We start from the raw sequence: 19,972 nt of genomic DNA, 5'->3' as shown, positions 1-19,972 counted from the left end.
ATAATTCAAATCATAAAAGACCCAGGGTCAGATATTGGGGTTCAAGCTTCAAACTGGAGATCAGAAAAGCAAAACAGCCAAGCCCTAGAGATTTCTCACCTCTACCAATGCTCAGACCAAAGGGCAATTGTGTTCTTTGATTGCATCTCCAAACTTCACCGCTCTTCTCAGACTACAATCCTATGCCTTCCTGTCTGGAAACTAAGTCTCCATAATATGAGACCCCTTTTCTTCCTTTTATACCTCTCTCCACCTAGCCATATCACTCCTGTCTCCATCTCCCTAGTGCTGGGATTAAATGCCCGTGATACCAAGTGCTGAGATCAAAGGCATGCGCTCTGTTATTCTGCACTCTTGTGTAGGCCAGGGAGGCCTTGAACTCAGAGAGGTCCTTCTGCCTCTGGCTCCCGAGTCCTGGGATTAAAGGCATGTGCCATCACTGCCTGGCTCCATGGCTGGCTAGTATGACTGTTGGGATTAAAGGTGTGTATCACTGTTGCCTAGCTTCTATAGTATAGTATGGCTGGCTTTCCACTCTGATATTTCAGGCAAGCTTTAACAAATCATAAATAATATATCAATACACACACACACACACACACAGAGACAGAGAGAGAGACAGAGAGACAGAGAGACAGAGAGACAGAGAGAGAGAGACAGAGAGACAGAGAGAGAGAGACAGAGAGACAGAGAGACAGAGAGAGAGAGAGAGAGAGAGAGAGAGAGAGAGAGAGAGAGAGAGAGAGAGAGAGAGAGAGAGAGAGAGAGAGAGAGATTCCAAAGGAGCTTTTTGGGGGAAGATTGAGACTTTGTATGATTTCCTCTGAACAATTGACTGTAACCTACCTTGGAGGCATACGCCTCATATAGCTGCGCCAAGGTCCTTCCCAAAATGCTTTCTTTGCTGCTTACCAGCTGGCGACTCTTCCTCCAGCTTGCCATTGTGGAGTCCAGGAACATGTACTGCAGCCCGATATCCTCGCCAACTTTTTTGGGTAGCTTATAAAAGACAAACCTAACATAGCGAATAGTTATGAATTGCTATCATTTATTGGCTACTTTTCTGATGACAGCCTATGCAAAATACTTAAGTGTACTGTTCCTTGTATTTAATAGGAGGCCTCTAAGTGAAGGGAGTGCTCAGGGTTTCCGGCCCTTTCTCTATCTCTTCTTTTTACCTTTCTCCAGGGAAGGCAAGATTGGCATGGGTGGTACGCTCTAAGGATCAGAATCTAATACAGTAGCTGGCCTAAGTGACTGAGACCCCTGAAAGGAAAGTTCATGTGTGTTGAGAGTGATTCCTTTCTGTGGTCCCCATAGTCCCAGTGGTCACTGGGAGAGAAGGCCAAGGTCTAGGTCTGCACTGGGAAGTCTTGAGTTTGCTTAGCACCTGGTCTCTTTGGGGCTAGACAGGTGGGTGTGGGGTTTGTCTGAGCTGGTGGCTTTCCCATGCTTGGTCCTGAGCAACTTTCTTCAGTTCAGCTTATTGGAATGTTGTGAATGGAGGATTTGCTTACCAAGTGTTTGGCGCAGTATTCTCCTCATGCGTCTGTCATTATTCTGGTGTTATGTCCTTTGCATATCTCCCAGTGAGGACAAGTGAACAAGTCTCTGTTGCGTTCAGCCAGCCTTAGGTCACCCTGGGAGAGCCTGGGCTTTCTCATGTGCTCTAGTCCCACTGTGATCAAGGTTTATGTTTCCTGAGCTGGCCTGTGTCCTGTAGGCTATCTGGCCAAAAGTATCCCAAAGTTGAGGCCATCAAAACTGTCCCTAGACTTTGTCAGAAGTCCCCCAAGGGCAAATCTAAAAACTATTGGTCTAGCCAAATACATGACAAGAGCATGAAATGCTATAATTAGCCCCAAGAGACTCAGTGAACCAAACACAATACATAAACCATCACAATGCAGCAGTCTACCCAAGAGCATCACACTCCTCACACTTGGTCCTCTATGAACTTGTACTTCAGTTCAAGGTCCAGCCTTCTTAGCCACAGGTCCAAGTCCTCACACGTGACAGGAAATATGCTGGCTTTGTGACTGTTCAGCAATTTCTCTGCTAAGCAGCTAGGCCTGTCTTTTTGATGCGTATCACTAAGAAATAAACCCATTCAGTTGTCACAAAAAATTCTACCAATCACAATTTGGCACTCCCCTCCAAGCAGAGCAACTAAAGACTGTTACCATGCCATGGTCACTAGGTGATAGTGGTACTTTTAGTCATTTTTCCTGGGTGACCATTTCTGTATGCAGTTCCTAGCCTAGAACTCTAGGTTGAGTTAGATACCTAGACAAAAGGGTGCCCAGAATCTTTCAGCTCCATATTCTTGAAACCAAGCTCATAGTATCTTGCACCAAACATGTCCATCCTATGCTATTATGGAACATATGACCTCAAAAGCCACCGATCCTTCTACTCTGCGGTTCTAGATCAATTCTCTCCCATCTGTCTTTTGCATTATTGCCACGTAGACTGGATCATATATCAAGGAGACGCCTCTGAGCATCCTCCCGAGTCTCAAGCCGTGTGACATCACAGCACTCTGAGTGCCAAACTTTCCATGCCACCCCTTGGTTCTGCACTAACTCTTCCCTCCTCAGTCAGCCCGAGCTGCCACAGCATCTCCCTATTATTTTTAAAACAGCTACATAATTATTCTTAAAACTTTGCTCAACGTTACTTACTCAAAGAAGCGTTCTGGGCTGTGTGCTTCCTAACATCCTGTGTCAATCCTAGAGAACAGAGCTTCGGGAGGGTAGGAACTATGTTTTGTTCATATCTCTGTCTTTAAAACTTTGGGTAGGCCTGAAAATGCTGAAAGACTGGACTGATTGAAGCTCTTTAGCTCACACAATGCTGTCAACTGCCACAGGGACCTAACACCAGAGTAAAAGAGTAGAAAAGAGACCAGATTCCCAAGGAGGACCTCACCACATTGATGTAGGAGGTGATAAAGAGCAGTCGCTCATGCCAGGGCTGCCTTGTGAATGAAGGTTAACAAGCAATGCTTGTCTCCATCACATACCGTTTCTTGTTCCCATGAGGGGAAAGCTACGCCTTAGTTTTAGAAAGCTTTCCCAGCTTTGTATCTCAGAAAGGGCACAGGAGATGAAAGGAAATTGCCAAGTGACGCTGTCAGCTCAGTCACACTGTGCTCCCCCTCCCTCAAAGCACTGACTAAGGCTCCAGAGAACTGCTTGGCACTTTCTCAGGGGCAACTCACCCACTCAGCGACCATCTCTGCCTGGGAATTGAGCCCACTGGCACACTTCAAGTCCTTTTCTTTTTGATTAATTACTTTGTGTATCCATTCGTTTAAGACAAGATCTCACACAAGCCAGTCTAGCCTGGACCTCACTTTCTTGCTGAGCATGGTCTTGGAACTCCTGATGATTCACCTGGGATTACAGTGTGTTCCATCCTTCCCCCTTTATGTGGTGCTAGGGACTGAGCCCGGAGCTTCAGACATGCTAGGCAAGCACCCTGCCAACCCAGCCATACCCCCAGCCCCAGCAGCTGGCTTTTTAACCAGAGGGAAGTCAGGTAAAGGCTTTCCTTAGGCTCGTCACAGACATGCCCTGACTTGGTATTTGCCAATATCATTTACCTACCAGTCCACAGCTTCACCTTCCTCATTTATGCAAGAGATTTTCCCAGTGCCCAGCACCCCGGAGAGCGCAAAGAAGAGCAAAGCAAGCGCTGTTCTTAGAGGGTTTGCTGCCATCTTCCATCTGTTGCCTTGGACCATGGAGTCAGAGTGTCAAGTCCTTCTCAGGCCGTGCTGGCTCGGGTGTGGGCTCTGTTCACTTCTGCTGTTCGCTGTTTGGGCGTAAACAGAAGGTGCTGAGTCCCATGTCATCTGATGGTTCTGTCACAGCATTCCAGTGTGACTCTGGAGGCCTTTGTGCTCAATTGTTAACCAGTTTGCAAAGTCACAGAAAAGTCTGGAGGGAAAAGGGTGTTCATCCTGCTAACCTACACAGTTAACTCTTTGGAGTGAATTCAATAGTGTGAAGTACATGGGAATGGGAATTCTTGACAAGCAGATGCTGAATGAAGTATATTCTGTTCTGTGTTTTTTTTTTCTCTTCTGGTTGACTCTCTTTGAGTGTAAATGCATGTGATTCATACATTAGGAATGACAAACCCTGGTGCTTTATTGATAAGTCACCTACAATAATCCCTATCTTGAGGGAGTAATTTCTAAAACAGTGCTCTGAAGGTTGCTTCAAACTAAGCGAAATCAATCGCATTTTAGCAGAAACTGTCGACGTGTCTTCCACACCCCCTAGTTCTGACCACTCAGCAAGGTGCTCTGCTTTAAAAGGGCCATGGTGTCTCACTGCCTGCTCTGCAATCAGGTCAATATTGACCGCCTACTCTTTGGGGATAAATAAAAAAAACTTTACCAACCTCTCTTCAGCTCTCACCACGCTTTCTCATTCTTGAAACTGATCTTGGAGTTGAAGGCTGAGGGAAAATGACCCATTACCATGGCGACTATGGAAAGGTGAGCTGCCCCCTCTTGAGAGAGGAAAGAGTAGACAGACATGCAAACATCTGCGAAGAGTATATTTGCAGCCTCTTACATCCATGCTGTCTGGCTGTCATGCTGTCTGGCTGTCATGCTGTCTGGCTGTCATGCTAAGTGGCAGTTCACTCTACACCTGGGAATGGTGGTGACTCTTCTCTGTCTCCTCTCATTGATTATTGGAGTCATCTTGGAGACCCAGCCCAAACCAGAGCCTTGAAAGTCAGCTCACTTCTACAGGCTAGCCTAGCAAGTGTTCTTTGGGTTCTTGAGTTTGTAGGAAAGGGAGGGCCTGTGGGTCTATTTCTCCTAAGACGGAGGACTAAGGAGCACTGCCGACCCACTGACAAAACTCGCACTATCCGTGGCATCTGTGAAAGGGCAGACTTCGGGGGTTCATCTCAAGTCTGCGGTGTCAGAGTCCCTCCCGCTGGGGTCAGGAATCTGTGACGTGTGTATGCATTTGAGTGTGTGTGAGTGTGTGTGTAGGTCAGACGTCCTTAATAGGTATTTGCCTCAACCATTCTGTCTTAATTTTTTTGAGAAAAGGTTTCTCAGTGGCCTGGAGCTCACTAATTTGATTAAGCTGGCTAACCAGCAAGCCACAGGAATCCTCCCTAGTGCTGGGATTATAGATGCTTGCCACCACGACCAGCTTTCCAAATGTGGGGTCTGGGGGATTGGACGCAGATCCTTATGCTTGCGTGGCAAGCACTTAAGAACTGAGCTATTTCTCTGGGCTCCCACGGTCTATATTTTAAATGAGCTTATAGTTAGTGCAGGTACATCCTAAATTTGACACCCAGTTCCCTGAGGTCTATCTGATGTGACGTCTGGAGATCAACAGCTTTCCAAAAGGGAGCGGCAGAGTCAACTAAACCTAGAAACGCTTCTCTTACCATTTCTGCATTTTTGCTTTATAGGTTATAATTCTGTTCATAAAATGATTTCAATAGCTGCAAACAATAAAAATATTCATGGTTTTATGTTTATTTTAAAAGAAAAACTTAGTATCATTTACTTCTATTTTATGAAACATTCACAATTGAACAATCAAGCATAGGATTTGTTGAATCACTTAGAGAACATAAGCAAATCATTTTCATTTATGTGACCTAAAGCCAGATTTGATGATTTGGTTAGAGAATAGTTCGTGCTTTTTACTCCTTGTATATACATAGCATGGTGGTGATGACATTTTAGTAAACAATACTTAAGTGTTAGCCAAGCCTATTCTTACCTTCCTATGAGTAGGCCGAAGGACATCTGGATTTCGGTGACATTTGCTAAATCCAATTTCATTTCAAGGTCTGGAAAGACACTTTTAATAAACTTTCTTTTCTTGTGTCTCTGACTACTGTGCAGGTTGTCCTTCAACAACCGTCCTTATGCAATCGCTTCAAGGTCAAGCACTGTCACCAGCTGTCGAGGGTTTCCAAGGATCCCAGTGCGATCCCCATTCCTAGATCCGATATGCGCCACCCTGTTTTTTCTTTTCTTTTTACTAAGACCAATAAAGTGGCACTATGGAAAGAATAGAAGCTGGGGGGGGGGGAGGAGGATGCAAACCAGACAGAAGGCTTTTGAAGCCGCCTTGTGTAACTGCATGGAAACACCACGCTCTTTCCTAGCACAAGGACCTGTGGAAACAGGAGGCATTGTTTCTCTCTGCCTTGACCACATAAACAGTCCGATGCTTGGACTCACTTTGTGTCCGCTCACACAGAAAGTCTAGAAGGCCGTAGTCCCGAGCGCTTTGAAGGGCGCCTCTTTCTCATCCCATCTTTTCCCACACACTTCTGGGTTTTTTTTTTTTTTTTTTTTTTTTTTTTTTGGTTTTTCCAGACAGGGTTTCTCTGTATTGGAACCTGTCCTGGAGCCTGTCCTGGAACTCGCTTTGTAGAGCAGGCTGAACTGACAGAGATCCGCCTGCCTCTGCCTCCCAAGTGCTGGGATTAAAGGCATGCGCCACCGACACCCGGCTCCCACACACTTCTTACGTTTCACATCTTGGTGTATCCCAGCTCCGGTGTCTGCATTAGCGCTCGATTGCTCTTAGATATGCTGTGTTTTTATTTTCACTTGTGTGTGTTTGTGTGTGCACATGGCTACACTGCCTTCAGAGGACAGAGGCTTTGATCCCCTTGTAACTGGAGGTGACAGTGGCAATGGCCAGCTCGATGGGAGTGTTGGTAAACTAACTCGACTCTTCTGCAAAAGCTGCAAGAGCTCTTATCCGTGGAGCCATTTCCCAGTCCCAGAACTCCATTCTGTATTTGGCTCTTCCGTTCTCCAGTCCCTCTTAGGAAATTAGTCTGTTGCTTATTCTATCTCTTGAAAATAACCAATTATTTCTTGAACTGTGCTCAGCAGATTCTTGACTGATTAATTACTAGACTCTTTTTTCCGTATGTCTGTGTGTAGTGTGCTGGACTGTGTGTGGGCCTGTGTGTGTGTGTGTGTGTATACCTGTGGGGAGGCTTGTGTGTGTGTGTGCATGCATGTGTATGTGTCTGTGTCTCTCTGTGTGTGCCTTTGTGTGTGTGTTTGTGAGTGTGTGTGCCTGTGTGTGTGTATATGTGAGTCTGTGTGTGAGTATGTGCATGTATGTGCATATGTGTGTGAGTGTGTGCATGTGTGTATACCTGTGTGTGCCTGTGTGTGCCTGTGTGTGAGTGTGTGTATGTATGTGTGTGTGAGTGTGTAAGTGTGTGTGTCTGTGTGTGAGTGTGTGCATGTGTATATACCTGTGTGTGCCTGTGTGTGAGTTTGTGTGTATGTGTGTGTGTGAGTGTGTGTGTTCCTGTGTGTATACTTGTGTGTGGGGGCCTGTGTGTGTGTGTATACCTGTGGGGAGGCTTGTGTGTGCATGCATGCATGTGTATGTGTCTGTGTCTCTCTGTGTGTGCCTTTGTGTGTGTGTTTGTGAGTGTGTGTGCCTGTGTGTGTGTATATGTGAGTCTGTATGTGAGTATGTGCATGTATGTGCATATGTGTGTGAGTGTGTGCATGTGTGTATACCTGTGTGTGTGAGTGTGTGTGTCTGTGTGTGAGTGTGTGCATGTGTGTATACCTGTGTGTGCCTGTGTGTGAGTGTGTGTATGTATGTGTGTGTGAGTGTGTGTGTCTGTGTGTGCATGTGTATATACCTGAGTGTGCCTGTGTGTGAGTGTGTGTATGTGTGTGTGAGTGTGTGTTCCTGTGTGTGAGTGTGTGTGAGTGTGTATGCCTGTGTGTGAGTGTGTATGTATGTGTGTGTGAGTGCGTGTGTGAGTGTGTGAGAGTGTGTGCCTGTGTGTGAGTGTGTGTATGTATGTGTGTGAGTGAGTATGTGTGAGTGTGTGAGTGTGTGTGTCTGTGCATGTGTGTATACCTGTGTGTGTGTGTGAGTGTGTGTGTGTGTGTGTGTGTCTGTGTGTGTCTGTGTAGGGGTCTGACCCCAGTTGTCAAGCTTGTGTGACAAGTACTTCACCTGCTGAATCATCTCTTTCAGCTCCCTAGTTTTATTTCTTCCAAATTAAGTTTTTAATATTTGCTTTTATTTTCTCAATTCTCGATCACCCTTTTCTGCCAAAATATTGAATGTATTTTGCACATTGCATCTAGATGCACTAGCTCCTATGTTCGCAGGTTCGACTTTGCTCTTTAGTTTGCCACTCGCTGTGGACATGGGTGTCTGCTTTGACTCTTGGCAGCCGTTCATGTTCCTTGCAAACTGGTCTGTGAAGAATTTAAAGGACAGAGACAAAGTTCGGGTGTTTCAGCCTCTGGCAGCTGCTGACTTGGTGGCAGTGTAGTCACCTACGAGGGCCCCTGTGAGTCAAGCTGTTGGCTTTACTTATGTTTCCAAGTATGATGTATCTGCTTACAGACAGCTTTCTTTCTGAGTGGATTCAGAAGTCTGCTTATAGACTGAGAGGAATCGCGAATGTGCCAGACTGAAGGAAAGGTTGATGTGTTTGTTGTGGGAGCAAAGGAGGGGGCTTTGAATTGTTAATAAAGAGACGAGTCGAGCAATTGTGGAGCTGACACACTCACGAGGCGGGTGTCTGAGGAAAGCACCAGCAGTGGAGAGGGTGGTCCCTCGCACCAGTTTGGTTCCAACCATCCTCCACCCTGCCTCGGACGGCCAGTTTCTCCTGGCTGCCTCCTCTCGTCTGGTTTGGTATCCCCACAACATGTCCGCAGAGCTCACTCCACTGTCTCAGAATAATTAACCCACTCCGTGACGACTTACTTGCTTCTTTTTTGAGTCTTCCTCTAGGAAGTGGTGGGGAATCTCCTGTGGGCTAAACCTGGCCTTTGACTGTTCTTATAAATAAAGGTTTATTGACACACAGCTATCCCCATTGGTGTACGCACTTTATGTAGTTTTCTCATGCAATAGTGGTGGATCAGAGTCATTGAATCATAGCCTAAAAGCCCAGAGTGTTGACTGTTTGATTCTTCCCAGGAGAAGGATGCTCTGTTATAGCGTTTCTGCCAGAGCAGAGTATTGTCTGCCTAGTCCACCCTGTGTCTCTAAGCATGTCACACTGCTTTCTGCTCACATGGGGCTAAGTCAGTACAGCCTTGTGGATGTGTGGAGTGGATGGAAACGAGTTGACAAGCGTTATTTGGAGTTGTAAGAGACTTAGAATGGTGGGGCTGGAAAGGTGGCTCAGCAGTTAAGAGCGTGTGTTGCTCTGATAGAGGACCCGGGTTCAGTTCCCAGCACCCACATGGTGGCTCGCAACTCTCTGTAACTCCAGCTGTAGAGGATCCCACACCTTCTGACCTCTGCCTCTGTCAGGCATGCATGTGGCGAACACATAGACACGCACGCAGAAAACTCACATGCACAAAATAAAAATAAACAAACCTGAAAAACATTCTAAAGGAAACAGAATGGATTAAACCTAACGAGAGAAATCAGCAAAGTGAGTCTGCTGCCCCAGGGAACGCTCCACGCTGAGAATTTCATGACCGTGTCTGTCAGTCTGGGGGGCAGCTGTGGTGAGGAAAACTGGCTTCTGCATCTCACTCGCTGTGTGATTTTCACTTCCGGGGGTATCTGCTTTTTGCCTGGAAGATGGGACTCACCTGTCCCCTCTCAGAGACCTCTCAGAGACCAGAGTAACTGTGACAGTGACTTTTGCTTCCTTCCCACTTCCTATTTCTTCTGGGAGAAGTATTTCCTTTCTCATGCACATAGGCTAAAGCCAGTCTCTGGGTGCGGCGGTGTTAATAACCTCCCATCATTCCTGCCATCAATGGTCGTGCTTGTGTCAACACAGCCTCCAACTCACTGCAGAATCCCCGATGTTAAAAGGGATGCTATGGGAAGGGACACGTTCTGAGACTGGTAAATTTCTGCCTAAGACAGTCCAGTGTCAGTCCCAGACTGCCCCATGTGTGACCTGGGCAGCTCCTTTCCCGTCCGTGAGTCTGTTTATCTTATATTTTTGGTTGTGAGCCTAGCCTTTAATGGCTGAGCCATCTCTCCAGCCCAAGAGTCTGTTTATCTTAAACTACTGACTTTTTTGCCAGCTCACAGAGTTGTTGTAAGGAATATGAAAGATGATGTCACTTTGACTTTCTATCTCCTAACAATGTATCCTGAGTTTACCTGATTGGCTTTGGTGTCTTCCTTATTCAATAATGGACTACAATATGTACTCCATAGGGCTCTAGTGGAGATTTAGAGGAAAGCATACACACAAATTTCCTGACATACACGGCGCCCTCAACACGTGGTTATTGTGCTTGTGTTCATTTTCAAGCCTCGTCACTGGGCAGCAGGTGCTTTCGGTGTATACGGCTCAGCACATCTCCTTCCGGTCTGTTCTGGTTGCCACTATCAATTCTGTATTGTGATATTTCCCATCCCTGTTCTACAAGTTCCTGGGTACATCCTTCCAGGGTTCCTGCCCTGAGGCTTTAGGTGAAGAGGTAGGCAGGGAAATTAGCATTTCTCATGCCAAGCATTTTTCATGATGAGGAAAAGAATGAAAAAAACTGAGCACCTGGAGGTGGCGTTGTAATGAGGTCACAGGTCATTACACCCTTTCTTTTCACCACGAATATACAATGACATTTTATTCTTCTTTGGCAAGTGTCTACTTAGGGTTAGCTCTGAACAAAGGGCACATCTCACTCATGAGCCTTAAACAATTCTTCAGGCTCAAGCAGTAACGACTAATCTATTTAGTAGAGTTCATTAAACAAAACAAGATAAACATAAAGCAAACACACACACACACATCTCCACCACACTGGCTGCTTCTAAGATTATCACTTATTATTGTTCTTATCATTAGTTTGTAGTAAGGTCTATGAAGGTGACACTAACATAGTTCATATGAGTGTTTGTTTTTCTCATATTAGGTCAGCATTCCTTTCCCTCCTTGGAGATTTTATATTTATAAATGCCCAAGAAACCTGGGTAGAGAATTTGGAGACTCTCCTTGGCAGATGTCAAGGAGAGAAAAAGACAGAGAGGAAGGGAGGGGCAGAGGAGGAGGGGGAAGCTGAATTAGAAGGGGGAAAGAGAGGAGAGACAGGTAGAGATTGATTTTCATACCCGCAGTTCCTGTGTGCCACAGTACAACTGAATTATGGTATTCAGATGCAACATAGCTAACATTTTTTATCTCTCTTGTGAAAGTTGGAGATGGTCCTTATATTAGTTCTAAGACTCGAGAGAAAACTCTAGTTGATTTGAATTAATGAAAAATCTCTCCTTGTTTTACCCAGCATTTTCTCAGTAGTTTTCCCGTCATTAAATCTATTCCTATGAAAATGTAAACAGACAAACATGCTACATCAACCTTTAGTTTTGAATACTGGAAAGAGCTAGAATTCACAGCAACAACAGCAACAACCCCAAGAAAAGTGTCTTCCTTTGCCAACAGAATAAAGATTTTTCAGTGACTACAGCACGGCGGAGTATAATAAAATGTAAAATATGGAGGAAAGCCGAAAGGAGCTGCTGAAATAGGGCTCGGTGAAAAAAGAATGAGTGTGTGTATTCGAGAGGGTTCTGTTGTTACAAATCTTGCTGGATGATTACAACTTCAGATAACATCTAATAAGAGGGGATTCATGTGTCTTTCTTCCATTATTGTCTGAAAATAATTTGAACTTCTAAATTCCATAAGCCAACCTCAATTTCCCCCTGTAAGAATTCTTATTTAAAATTTATCTTTCTTTTGTGTTCATGAGTCTTGTTTATTTTTCATGTGTTTATGTGTGCCATGTGCATGCCTGGTGCTTACAGAAGTCAGAAGAGAGCACCTGAAATTAGAGTTTCAGATAGTTGTGAGTCAGCACATGGGTCCTGGGAACTGAACCTGGGTCTTCTGAAAAAAAAAAAAAGCCAGTGCTCATAACTGCACATCCATGTCTCCAGCCCTGACTAAGAATGAGCAAGACATAGACTAATGTGGTGAGCTCCTCCCCTGTGGAGATATATTGTTTCCGATTTGGTAAAGTCTCTGGTGTTCAAAACAGCAAAGCAGTCATACTAGTTAGCCATAGAAGTCAGGCAGTGGTGGCCACACTTTATTCCCAGGAACTAGGATACAAAGGCAGATGAATCTCTGTGAGTTCAAGGCCACCCAGGGCTCCACGAGATTGAATCAGTCTAAAAGAGAACTAAAAGAGAAACAAGGACATTCTAAGGGGAGAAGATTGGTTTGATTGGCACTTAAAATCCAGAAACTTGACGTTAATTCTTCGTTACTGGGTGTCTGGAGCATGTTGGTACTAATGTTGAAATGCTAATACCAAAAGAAAGCATGGAGACCTGTGTATAGTGGAGAATGCATGGTGCTTGGGCAAAGGAAAATATTCACTTCGTGTTAAGTATTTTCCTTCAGTGTGTCTATTCTGTTTATATTGGTGAGGATTTGTTTTGTCTGTAGATACGAACATCTCGGATGCGTGTGTACCTATGTGACATGATTCTCATCATCGTATTTATCAAAGGAGGGGACAGGGCTGCACAGCAATGGAATTGATAGCAAAACATTGCAGCTATTACTTCTGGTCAAACTGGCTGCCAGATAATGGTGCTAGCTCACATTCACTGATCACTACATACCAGTTATTGCTCTGAGCAATATTGCACTTGCAACTCACAATTATGCATAATAGATGCTGTCATTGTCCCATTGTGTAGATGGGAAAGGGAAGGAATAAAAAAAAAGCAACCACTTTCCCAGGTCCCTATAGCTGGCAGTTGGTGCAGGCCATCTGGCTCTGAGCCTCACTGCTTCCCTGTGTTCACAATCACAAACCATCTCTTTCACGCTGTCTCAGGGCTGGTGACCAGATCCCAGAAAATCAGACTGAGCAAAGCCATCTTAACTGTTTGGGCCCCAGTTACACAGAGAGATGGTTCTTAACTTTCACGGGTCATTAACTCCTTCATAATGGAATGAAGTCCATGTGTGTGCCCTAGAAAAAAACTACATTGTTCTCACAAACACATGAAAATTTAGTTACAGCTTCATGAATTACATAGTTCTGCCTAAAATTCATCATGGGTCCTCAGGAGTTCAACAGCTTTGAGGCGATGAAGCCCTAAGACAATGAAACCCACTTGAGTGCAGACAGCAGTGATAACATTTATGAACCTATTGTAGATGTGAGCATTCAGAAGGGTTCTTTGAAGCCTCGGAGATCTTACCAGTATTATTTGCAGACAGTTAACACATCTGAATCCCTGTGCATTTCAAGATAGGAAAGGAGACTCGACTTCTGCAGAACCTGGTCAGGGTTTGTTCAGAATGTTACGGTAGACATGCACACTCCATTCATGACTTAGCTTCTTAAGTCTCTCAAGTGTGAGGAAGGGCCACCCACAGTACAGGTATTAGTGATGATGGAAATTCCAATCAGGCCACCCTACCTGAGGGGAGATGGTTGGAAGCAGGCTATATCTGAGCAGATGTTTCTTGATCTTCCCTTCCCCACTTGTGTTCTGGTTTGGAGGGTGCCCTTAGAATTTATCGCTATGCTTAAGGATCCTTTCATGCAAAATTGGACAAGTAATTATTATTTGTAAGTGATAACTGTGAGTTACATTTATTGAGTACATGTTTACCAGACACTTTCCTGGGTGCTTTATGGTCTAAGAGGGAACATTACAATTTTTTCTAGTTGTATAGATGGATGAATTACATCCACCTGGAATTCATGGTAGCTGAAAAAAGACACACCCATGGCTGCCTGAATCAAAGCTCATCCTCTCCAAACGATACCATTTGTACACACTAAGCAGTTGCCATGGCTATGGACCTCTGCCTGCATTGTACACAGTGAGGTTCTGACACTGGCGTCCTATTCCTTGGCTACAGAACTGGGGGAGGATGGCCTCGATTCTTGTGCAGGTCATCATCTACTGACTCCTTTGGGTATTCCATGCTGGACTTGATACTCCTGCTTCGGGTTCAAATGCTGTGGTTGTCTGAATGAGATATTCCCCCATCGCTGGTGCTGGCTGGGGAGTCTATGGAGGTGTGGCCTTGCTAGAGGAAGTCTGTCCCTGGAGGCTTTGGGAGATTGAAGACTCATGCGATTTTGAATTCATCTCTCTGTTTTATGTTTTCTGTTCAAGATGTGAGCATCCTCCTGCCATCCTGCCTTTGCTTCCCATCATGGATTCTAACCTCAGGACCATAAACTCAGATAAACTCTTTTATAAGCTGTCTTGGTCATGATGTTTTATCACAGCTTTAGAAAAGTATCTAACCATCTGGTTAGGTCCTTTGGAGTCTAACTCATTTCTCAGTTAACTTGCCTACTCAACCTTGCTCAGACGTTCAGTTTTATGAGGCAAAGTCTTGCCGAATAACCCCAGCTGGACTTGAGTCAATGATCATCCTTTCCTAGCTGAGATTATGTGCATGCCCTGTGACACCTGATTTAGGTGTCAAGAGCTCTGTCCTCTCTCTCATGTGCCTTGAATGATCGCTGGCCCAGAGTGTGGCTACACTCTACTTGGTTGCTGTCTTACTAGCAATATAACACTTTGAATTGTGACCTTCATTTTGTCTTTCTTGATTTCTCTCTCTCTCTCTCTCTCTCTCTCTCTCTCTCTCTCTCTCTCTCTCTCTCTGTGTGTGTCTCTGTCTCTGTCTCTCTCTGTCTCTCTCTCTCTCCTCCCCTCTCCTCTCCTCCCTCTCTTTGTCTCTCTCTCACTATCATTCTTATTCAACCATTCACTCATTCACTTATTTAATGTGTGTGTGTGTGTGTGTGTGTGTGTATGTGGGTGTGTGTAGATGGGCATGTGTATGTGATGGTCAGAGGGCAACTTGCAGGAGTTGGTTCTCTCCTTGCACCACGTGAGTCCTGGAGGCCGCCGTACTTCTTGCCGGGCGCCTTTACTTGGTGAGTCATCTCACCAGCCATGAGCCTCTTTTCTCTGGCCAGCTGTGCCTGTGATCTTGGGTTGTGGTAATCTGAAAGCCTACCTTCCTGTTTCTGTTTTCTCAGGAACGGGACTTTTTTTTTGATGTCATCAGAACTGAACCTACTCTTCCTGTACTGGAATCTTTTGTGTGTTTTCATTAAGCATTCTGTGTCATCGTGCAAGCAGAGGAGGTGGTTAGTAGCACTATCCATTCATTCATGACACATTTATCAAGTTCCTATTTAAGATCCAGGCAATGTGCTGAGTGCTGGAGTTGCCATGGTGACCAAGAGAGAACTTTCTCCTGCTTTCATACTTTATTGCCTCGGAACGAATCCCACAAAAAGCGGCACTTGCAATACAATCTGATAAAGATTCCTAGGCAATAGCAAGCATCTTGACAATATATCAAAGGAGCCACCTACTCGGCGTTTGAAGGGCTAAGATAGATTACCTGGAGGAAGGACTGGATGAAATGAAGCAGGCGAAGAGGTTGGTAGTCAGGGAGTGAGAAGAAAGGGGACAGTTTGAGAAGCAGCTGGTCCACAGCGAGTTCAGCACAGTAGAAGCAGAGCTGAAGCAGGGTGAGAACAGGCGAGGTATTGGAGACTGTGCATGGGAGTGCAGGTACGCGTGTCACACAGCCACCGTATGCCTAACGATCCTAGAGTGGCCTTGAACTTGTAACCCTGCTGCTTCCACTTCCCACGTGCTATGACCGCAGGCCTGCACCACCGTGCCCACTTGAATGGTGCTGAGAATGAAACCTAGGGCAACCTACCAACTGAGCTCCATCCCCCAGCGCCTTACTGATGTTTCCCAAGGTTGGATCCAAGATTTTGGGGGTGCGTCTCTCAGACCCTCCCATCCTGGGTAGGCAGGATTCAATCCAAACACCCTGAACTTCTGTATATGTCAAATGAGCACGAGCTTGCCCCATCTGGCTGCATCTCCAAGATCTGAGATGGTCTCCCATTCGTCGTGTTTTTTAAGGAAACACGAGCTGGTTTTGACGTTGGCTTAGTACTTCCAAATTCTCCTTGGAGGAACCCGTGGCTTCCCATGTAGTGATTTATTTAGGCAGTCCTCGGCATCCTAAGCAAGAGCAGCAGAAGGGGGTCCCTGCCTTCCTTCCCAGGCCCCCACTGTGTGCTGTTTGTTATTTGATTCCATTTTTGCCACTTTCAATATCCATACTCAACGCTGTAGGGTGATCTGACCCCTCACTCCCTGCTGCCTCTCCTCCCAAACACCCAGCAACAAGTCTGGTGAATGGCAGCCTTAGAAATGGACATGTTCACCAGCGAAGCCTCAGACACGGGCTTATTGAATAAATCACCAGCCTTTCATTAAGCGTCTCTCCATGAGATGCCCAGCTCTCCTTGCAGTTGGAAGGCCCTGGCTCTGAATTCCTGAATGTGTTCTGGATGCTATCACCAATTACTCCTCTCCTTCCTGGCAGCAAATAGAAAAAAGCCATTTTCAAATTGCTTCCATTATCACAGGACATTTTCTCAGAAACATCACTCTTTTTTAAAAATGGATGGGGTGGGCATGGGATTATTTCCAGTTAACCCAGTCATGGAATTTTCTGGAAGAAAGCTGGTTTCCACTGGGGCCACTCTAAGTTTAGGGTCAGCATGAGCGCTAACTCTGCCTTCACTAACCACGTGAAGGGGGCGAGCCACTTCGTCTACCGTTTGGAAGCTATCAGCACCTAGAGCTGTCGCAGAGAGCTGTCGCAGAGAGGGTGTAGCTTTGTCCTGGGAGGCTCTGTTATTACTGTTTCAAAGATTGCTTTCGAGAGGGGCTGGAGAGAGAGGCTCAGTGGTCCAGGGCAATGCTGCTCTTGCAGAGGACCCAGGTTTGATTCCCAGCACCCACACTAGGTGATTCATAACTGCCCGGAACTCCAGCTGCAGGCGCTCTGACACCTCCGGAGTCCATGGGCACCTGGACTCACATTCACAAACTCTCATACGCACACTAATTAAAACTAGGTGGATGTTTAAAATGGTTATCAAGAGAACCATCTACCCGCGTGTCCTCAGGGTGATCTGACACGTCTTTGATTCACAGAAGTCTCGTTTTCCTTATGAAAGGCCAGTCTTCAAAGTATGGACGCAATATTGCTTTCCAAAGTGTTTCTGGACCCCTGTCTGATAAAATGAAAAACTAAAGAGACTACGGCTGGGGTGTTTAACTTCGGCTGGCCTTCTTCAACCAGACAATCATATTTTTACTACAGAACGACGAGGTGGAATTTGTCCGAACTGGCTATGGGAAGGATATGGTCCGAGTTCTCCATATTCAGAGGGATGGCAAGTACCACAGTGTCAAGGAGGTGTCGGCGTCGGTGCAGCTGACTCTGAGGTCCAAAAAGGATTACCTATACGGCGATAATTCTGACATCATCCCTACCGACACCATCAAGAACACAGTGCACGTCCTGGCGAAGCTCAAAGGGGTATGACAGTCGTTCTTAGATGCTCACTGCTTCTTGGTACAAATTCAGTGCCGGCTCGTGTGGGGGTGGTGCGCTCTTATTTTAAGCTCTCATTTCCTTTTAACCTATTTTTACATACATGCCATTTTTAAATTTTTCCTTTCTACCCTAAAATTCTCAGGCTTACAGAACAAAAACTTTCTCTTCATTTACCTTTGTTAATTAGGAAGAAAAAGCTCCTGGGAAAATTAGCTTGTTACCTCACATTGGAACTATGGGCAAGTCAAGGCCACGGGAGGACTTCAGCCTAAATTTAGCACGTTTCTCGTTGCTTTTCCTTGAGTTCCATCACTTTTAGAGTCTGCATTTGCAGCAGAAAGGGCCATTGTTGTACAGCAAATGAGAATATTGATTATAAGATACTCTACTTATTGGTAAAGTCTACTGTCCACAATTTTGTGCCCATTTTAGTTTTCTGGTGACTGTAACAATATACCCCACACTCCAGGGTATGGAGTAACAACTGAAGGGAGGGTTTATTTGAGCTTGTGGCTTGAGGGTATAGTCCAGTGGTTCTCAGTTTTCCTAATGCTGTGAACCTTTAAGTTCCTTATGCTGTGTTGACTCCAACCACAAAATTATTTTTGTTGCTACTTAATAACTATAATTTTGCTACTGTTGTGATCGTAAAGCATGTATCTGCATTTTCCAATGGTCTTAGGCGACCCCAAAGGGGTTGTGACCCACAGGTTGAGAACCTCTGGTGTAGTCCATCACTGGGGGGATGTCATGGCAACAGGCGTGTAGGCAGTCAGTCATCCCCTGTCTGTGTGGTCAGGAAGCAGGGAGGTGAATGCTGTGTTCAGCTTGACTCACCTTTTCATTTATTCTGGGGTCGCAGGAGATGGGAGGGGTACACTCACATCCACGTAGTTGTTCCCCTTATGGAAATGCTCACACAGATACATCTAAAGACTGAATTTCTGTGGGAACCCTGGAGCCCATTTGCAAGCCTCACGAAAAGCCTCAGTATTACAGGCATACTGAGAGCTCTTGGGAGGCAGGTCAGAAGGACTGCTGTGAGCTTGATGTTTGCCTGGGCTACACAGAGAAGCATTATCTTAAACAAACCAAACAAAAACTACTGTAAGCCAGGTAGAGAGGTTTGCAATCTCAGAATGAGGTGTAGAGAGAAAGACCATGAGTTCAAGGTCAGACCAAGATGTGTAGTCAGTGAGCAGCTACCTACCTCAAAAAAATAAAATAAAATAAAAGAGTCAGAGGCCGTTTTGATTGCCAGGGCTTCTTTCCCTTTTACAGATAAAGAACATAGAGACCTTTGCTATGGCCATCTGTGAACACTTCCTCTCCTCTTTTGACCACGTCACCCGAGCCCATGTCTATGTGGAAGAGGTCCCCTGGAAGCGTTTGGAAAAGGTTTCATCATTTATGCTCTCTGTTTCTCAAAAGAATTTGCTATCGTGCTTTGTGCTGGTATGCCGCTGCAAACAACTTTGTTCTTCCTTTCAGAATGGAGTCAAGCATGTCCATGCCTTCATTCACACCCCCACGGGAACACACTTTTGTGAGGTGGAGCAGATGAGGAGTGGTAAGAAACCATTTTCCATGTGTCTACTCTGCAAGAGACATCGGGCGTCTTTGGTTGATGTCTTTGCTTTCCTGGCCAATAGCAATGCTTTTTATTAGCATAGAGGAAAGCTGTGGCGAATTTGTAAGCCTTCTAAATCTGAGCCTGGACTGAACATTGTGGCTTTGGATTTCACATTACAAGGTTATCTGCCTTTTGCTGAAAGGTAGCAAAGGAAGTGATTCCTTCTATCACAAATTCCTGAGTTTGAGTGGTAGAAATTTTCTATTTTGAAGTTTTGAAGTGAAACAGGAAAAGAAAAAGTAAAGGCTGGAAATGACGATGCAAATCTCCAATTTTTCTAACCAATGTTTTTGGTAGAGTATCATGAGATAGCGATAGTAACCAATATATGAAATTACTAATGTTTCCCTGACATTTTATTTGCATAATAAAATACTCATAGTATTATAATCTCTTTAAAACAAGTCTCGCTAAAAATAGCAATGACTATTACATAAATGTATTTAGCAAGAAATTTAAAATGTAAATCTAACTATGAAACATTACTATAATATATTCCTTATTAGTACCAACAATTAATCTGAGCAAAGAAAGTTCCCAATGCTGGTGTCCCATTGATGTGTTGGGGCCGTCAGAAGCAGAATTAAATAATCCATTCAGATCACTTAATGTCTTCGAAGCAGAGAACTTCGAAGCACACAGCCAAAGATGGCAGGAACACAGCTGTCTCCGTAAGAGGCGCTGTCATGGTCATTACGGATTCAGTGTCGACTTTGAGCTTTTCCAGATTCTATCTCATTTCTTCCTTCTTTATCCCTTAATGTTTCTAACTACTTGAATTAAGACTAGATAGATCTAAGTCTGTCTCAATGTTTCAATAACATCTCTGAAGTTATTTATAGAAAAAGGACTGGGAAGTTGTTGTATTAAATTGAGAAGATGATTCTGATCACCGAATAGAACTCCCTCATTGAGCTGCTACCT

General features: G+C 45.0%; 2 protein-coding genes across 2 annotated transcripts in view; one reads left to right on the top strand and one right to left on the bottom strand.

Annotated features, from left to right (window-relative positions):
• Positions 1–19,972, bottom strand: part of Dnase2b (deoxyribonuclease 2 beta) — a 34,585-nt gene that overhangs the window by 10,491 nt on the left and 4,122 nt on the right. The window contains exons 2-3 of the mRNA XM_040751626.1: positions 3,612–3,819; positions 847–1,015 (exon numbers count right to left, since the gene is read on the bottom strand). Of these exons, the coding sequence (XP_040607560.1) occupies positions 847–1,015; positions 3,612–3,748 (306 nt within the window). The 5' untranslated portion in view covers positions 3,749–3,819. The remainder of the gene's footprint in view (positions 1–846; positions 1,016–3,611; positions 3,820–19,972) is intronic.
• LOC101827959 (uricase) overlaps positions 4,431–19,972 on the top strand; it is a 36,703-nt gene continuing 21,161 nt past the window's right edge. Inside the window, exons 1-4 of the mRNA XM_040751627.1 lie at positions 4,431–4,510; positions 17,179–17,397; positions 18,697–18,813; positions 18,907–18,985. Coding sequence (XP_040607561.1) covers positions 4,481–4,510; positions 17,179–17,397; positions 18,697–18,813; positions 18,907–18,985 — 445 coding nt within the window. The 5' untranslated portion in view covers positions 4,431–4,480. The remainder of the gene's footprint in view (positions 4,511–17,178; positions 17,398–18,696; positions 18,814–18,906; positions 18,986–19,972) is intronic.

Source organism: Mesocricetus auratus, unplaced genomic scaffold (genome assembly GCF_017639785.1).
Source record: "Mesocricetus auratus isolate SY011 unplaced genomic scaffold, BCM_Maur_2.0 Super-Scaffold_100009, whole genome shotgun sequence".
Classification (NCBI taxonomy): domain Eukaryota; kingdom Metazoa; phylum Chordata; class Mammalia; order Rodentia; family Cricetidae; genus Mesocricetus; species Mesocricetus auratus.
Note: the sequence above shows the minus strand (reverse complement) of the source record. Positions and strands in the feature narration are given on the sequence as shown.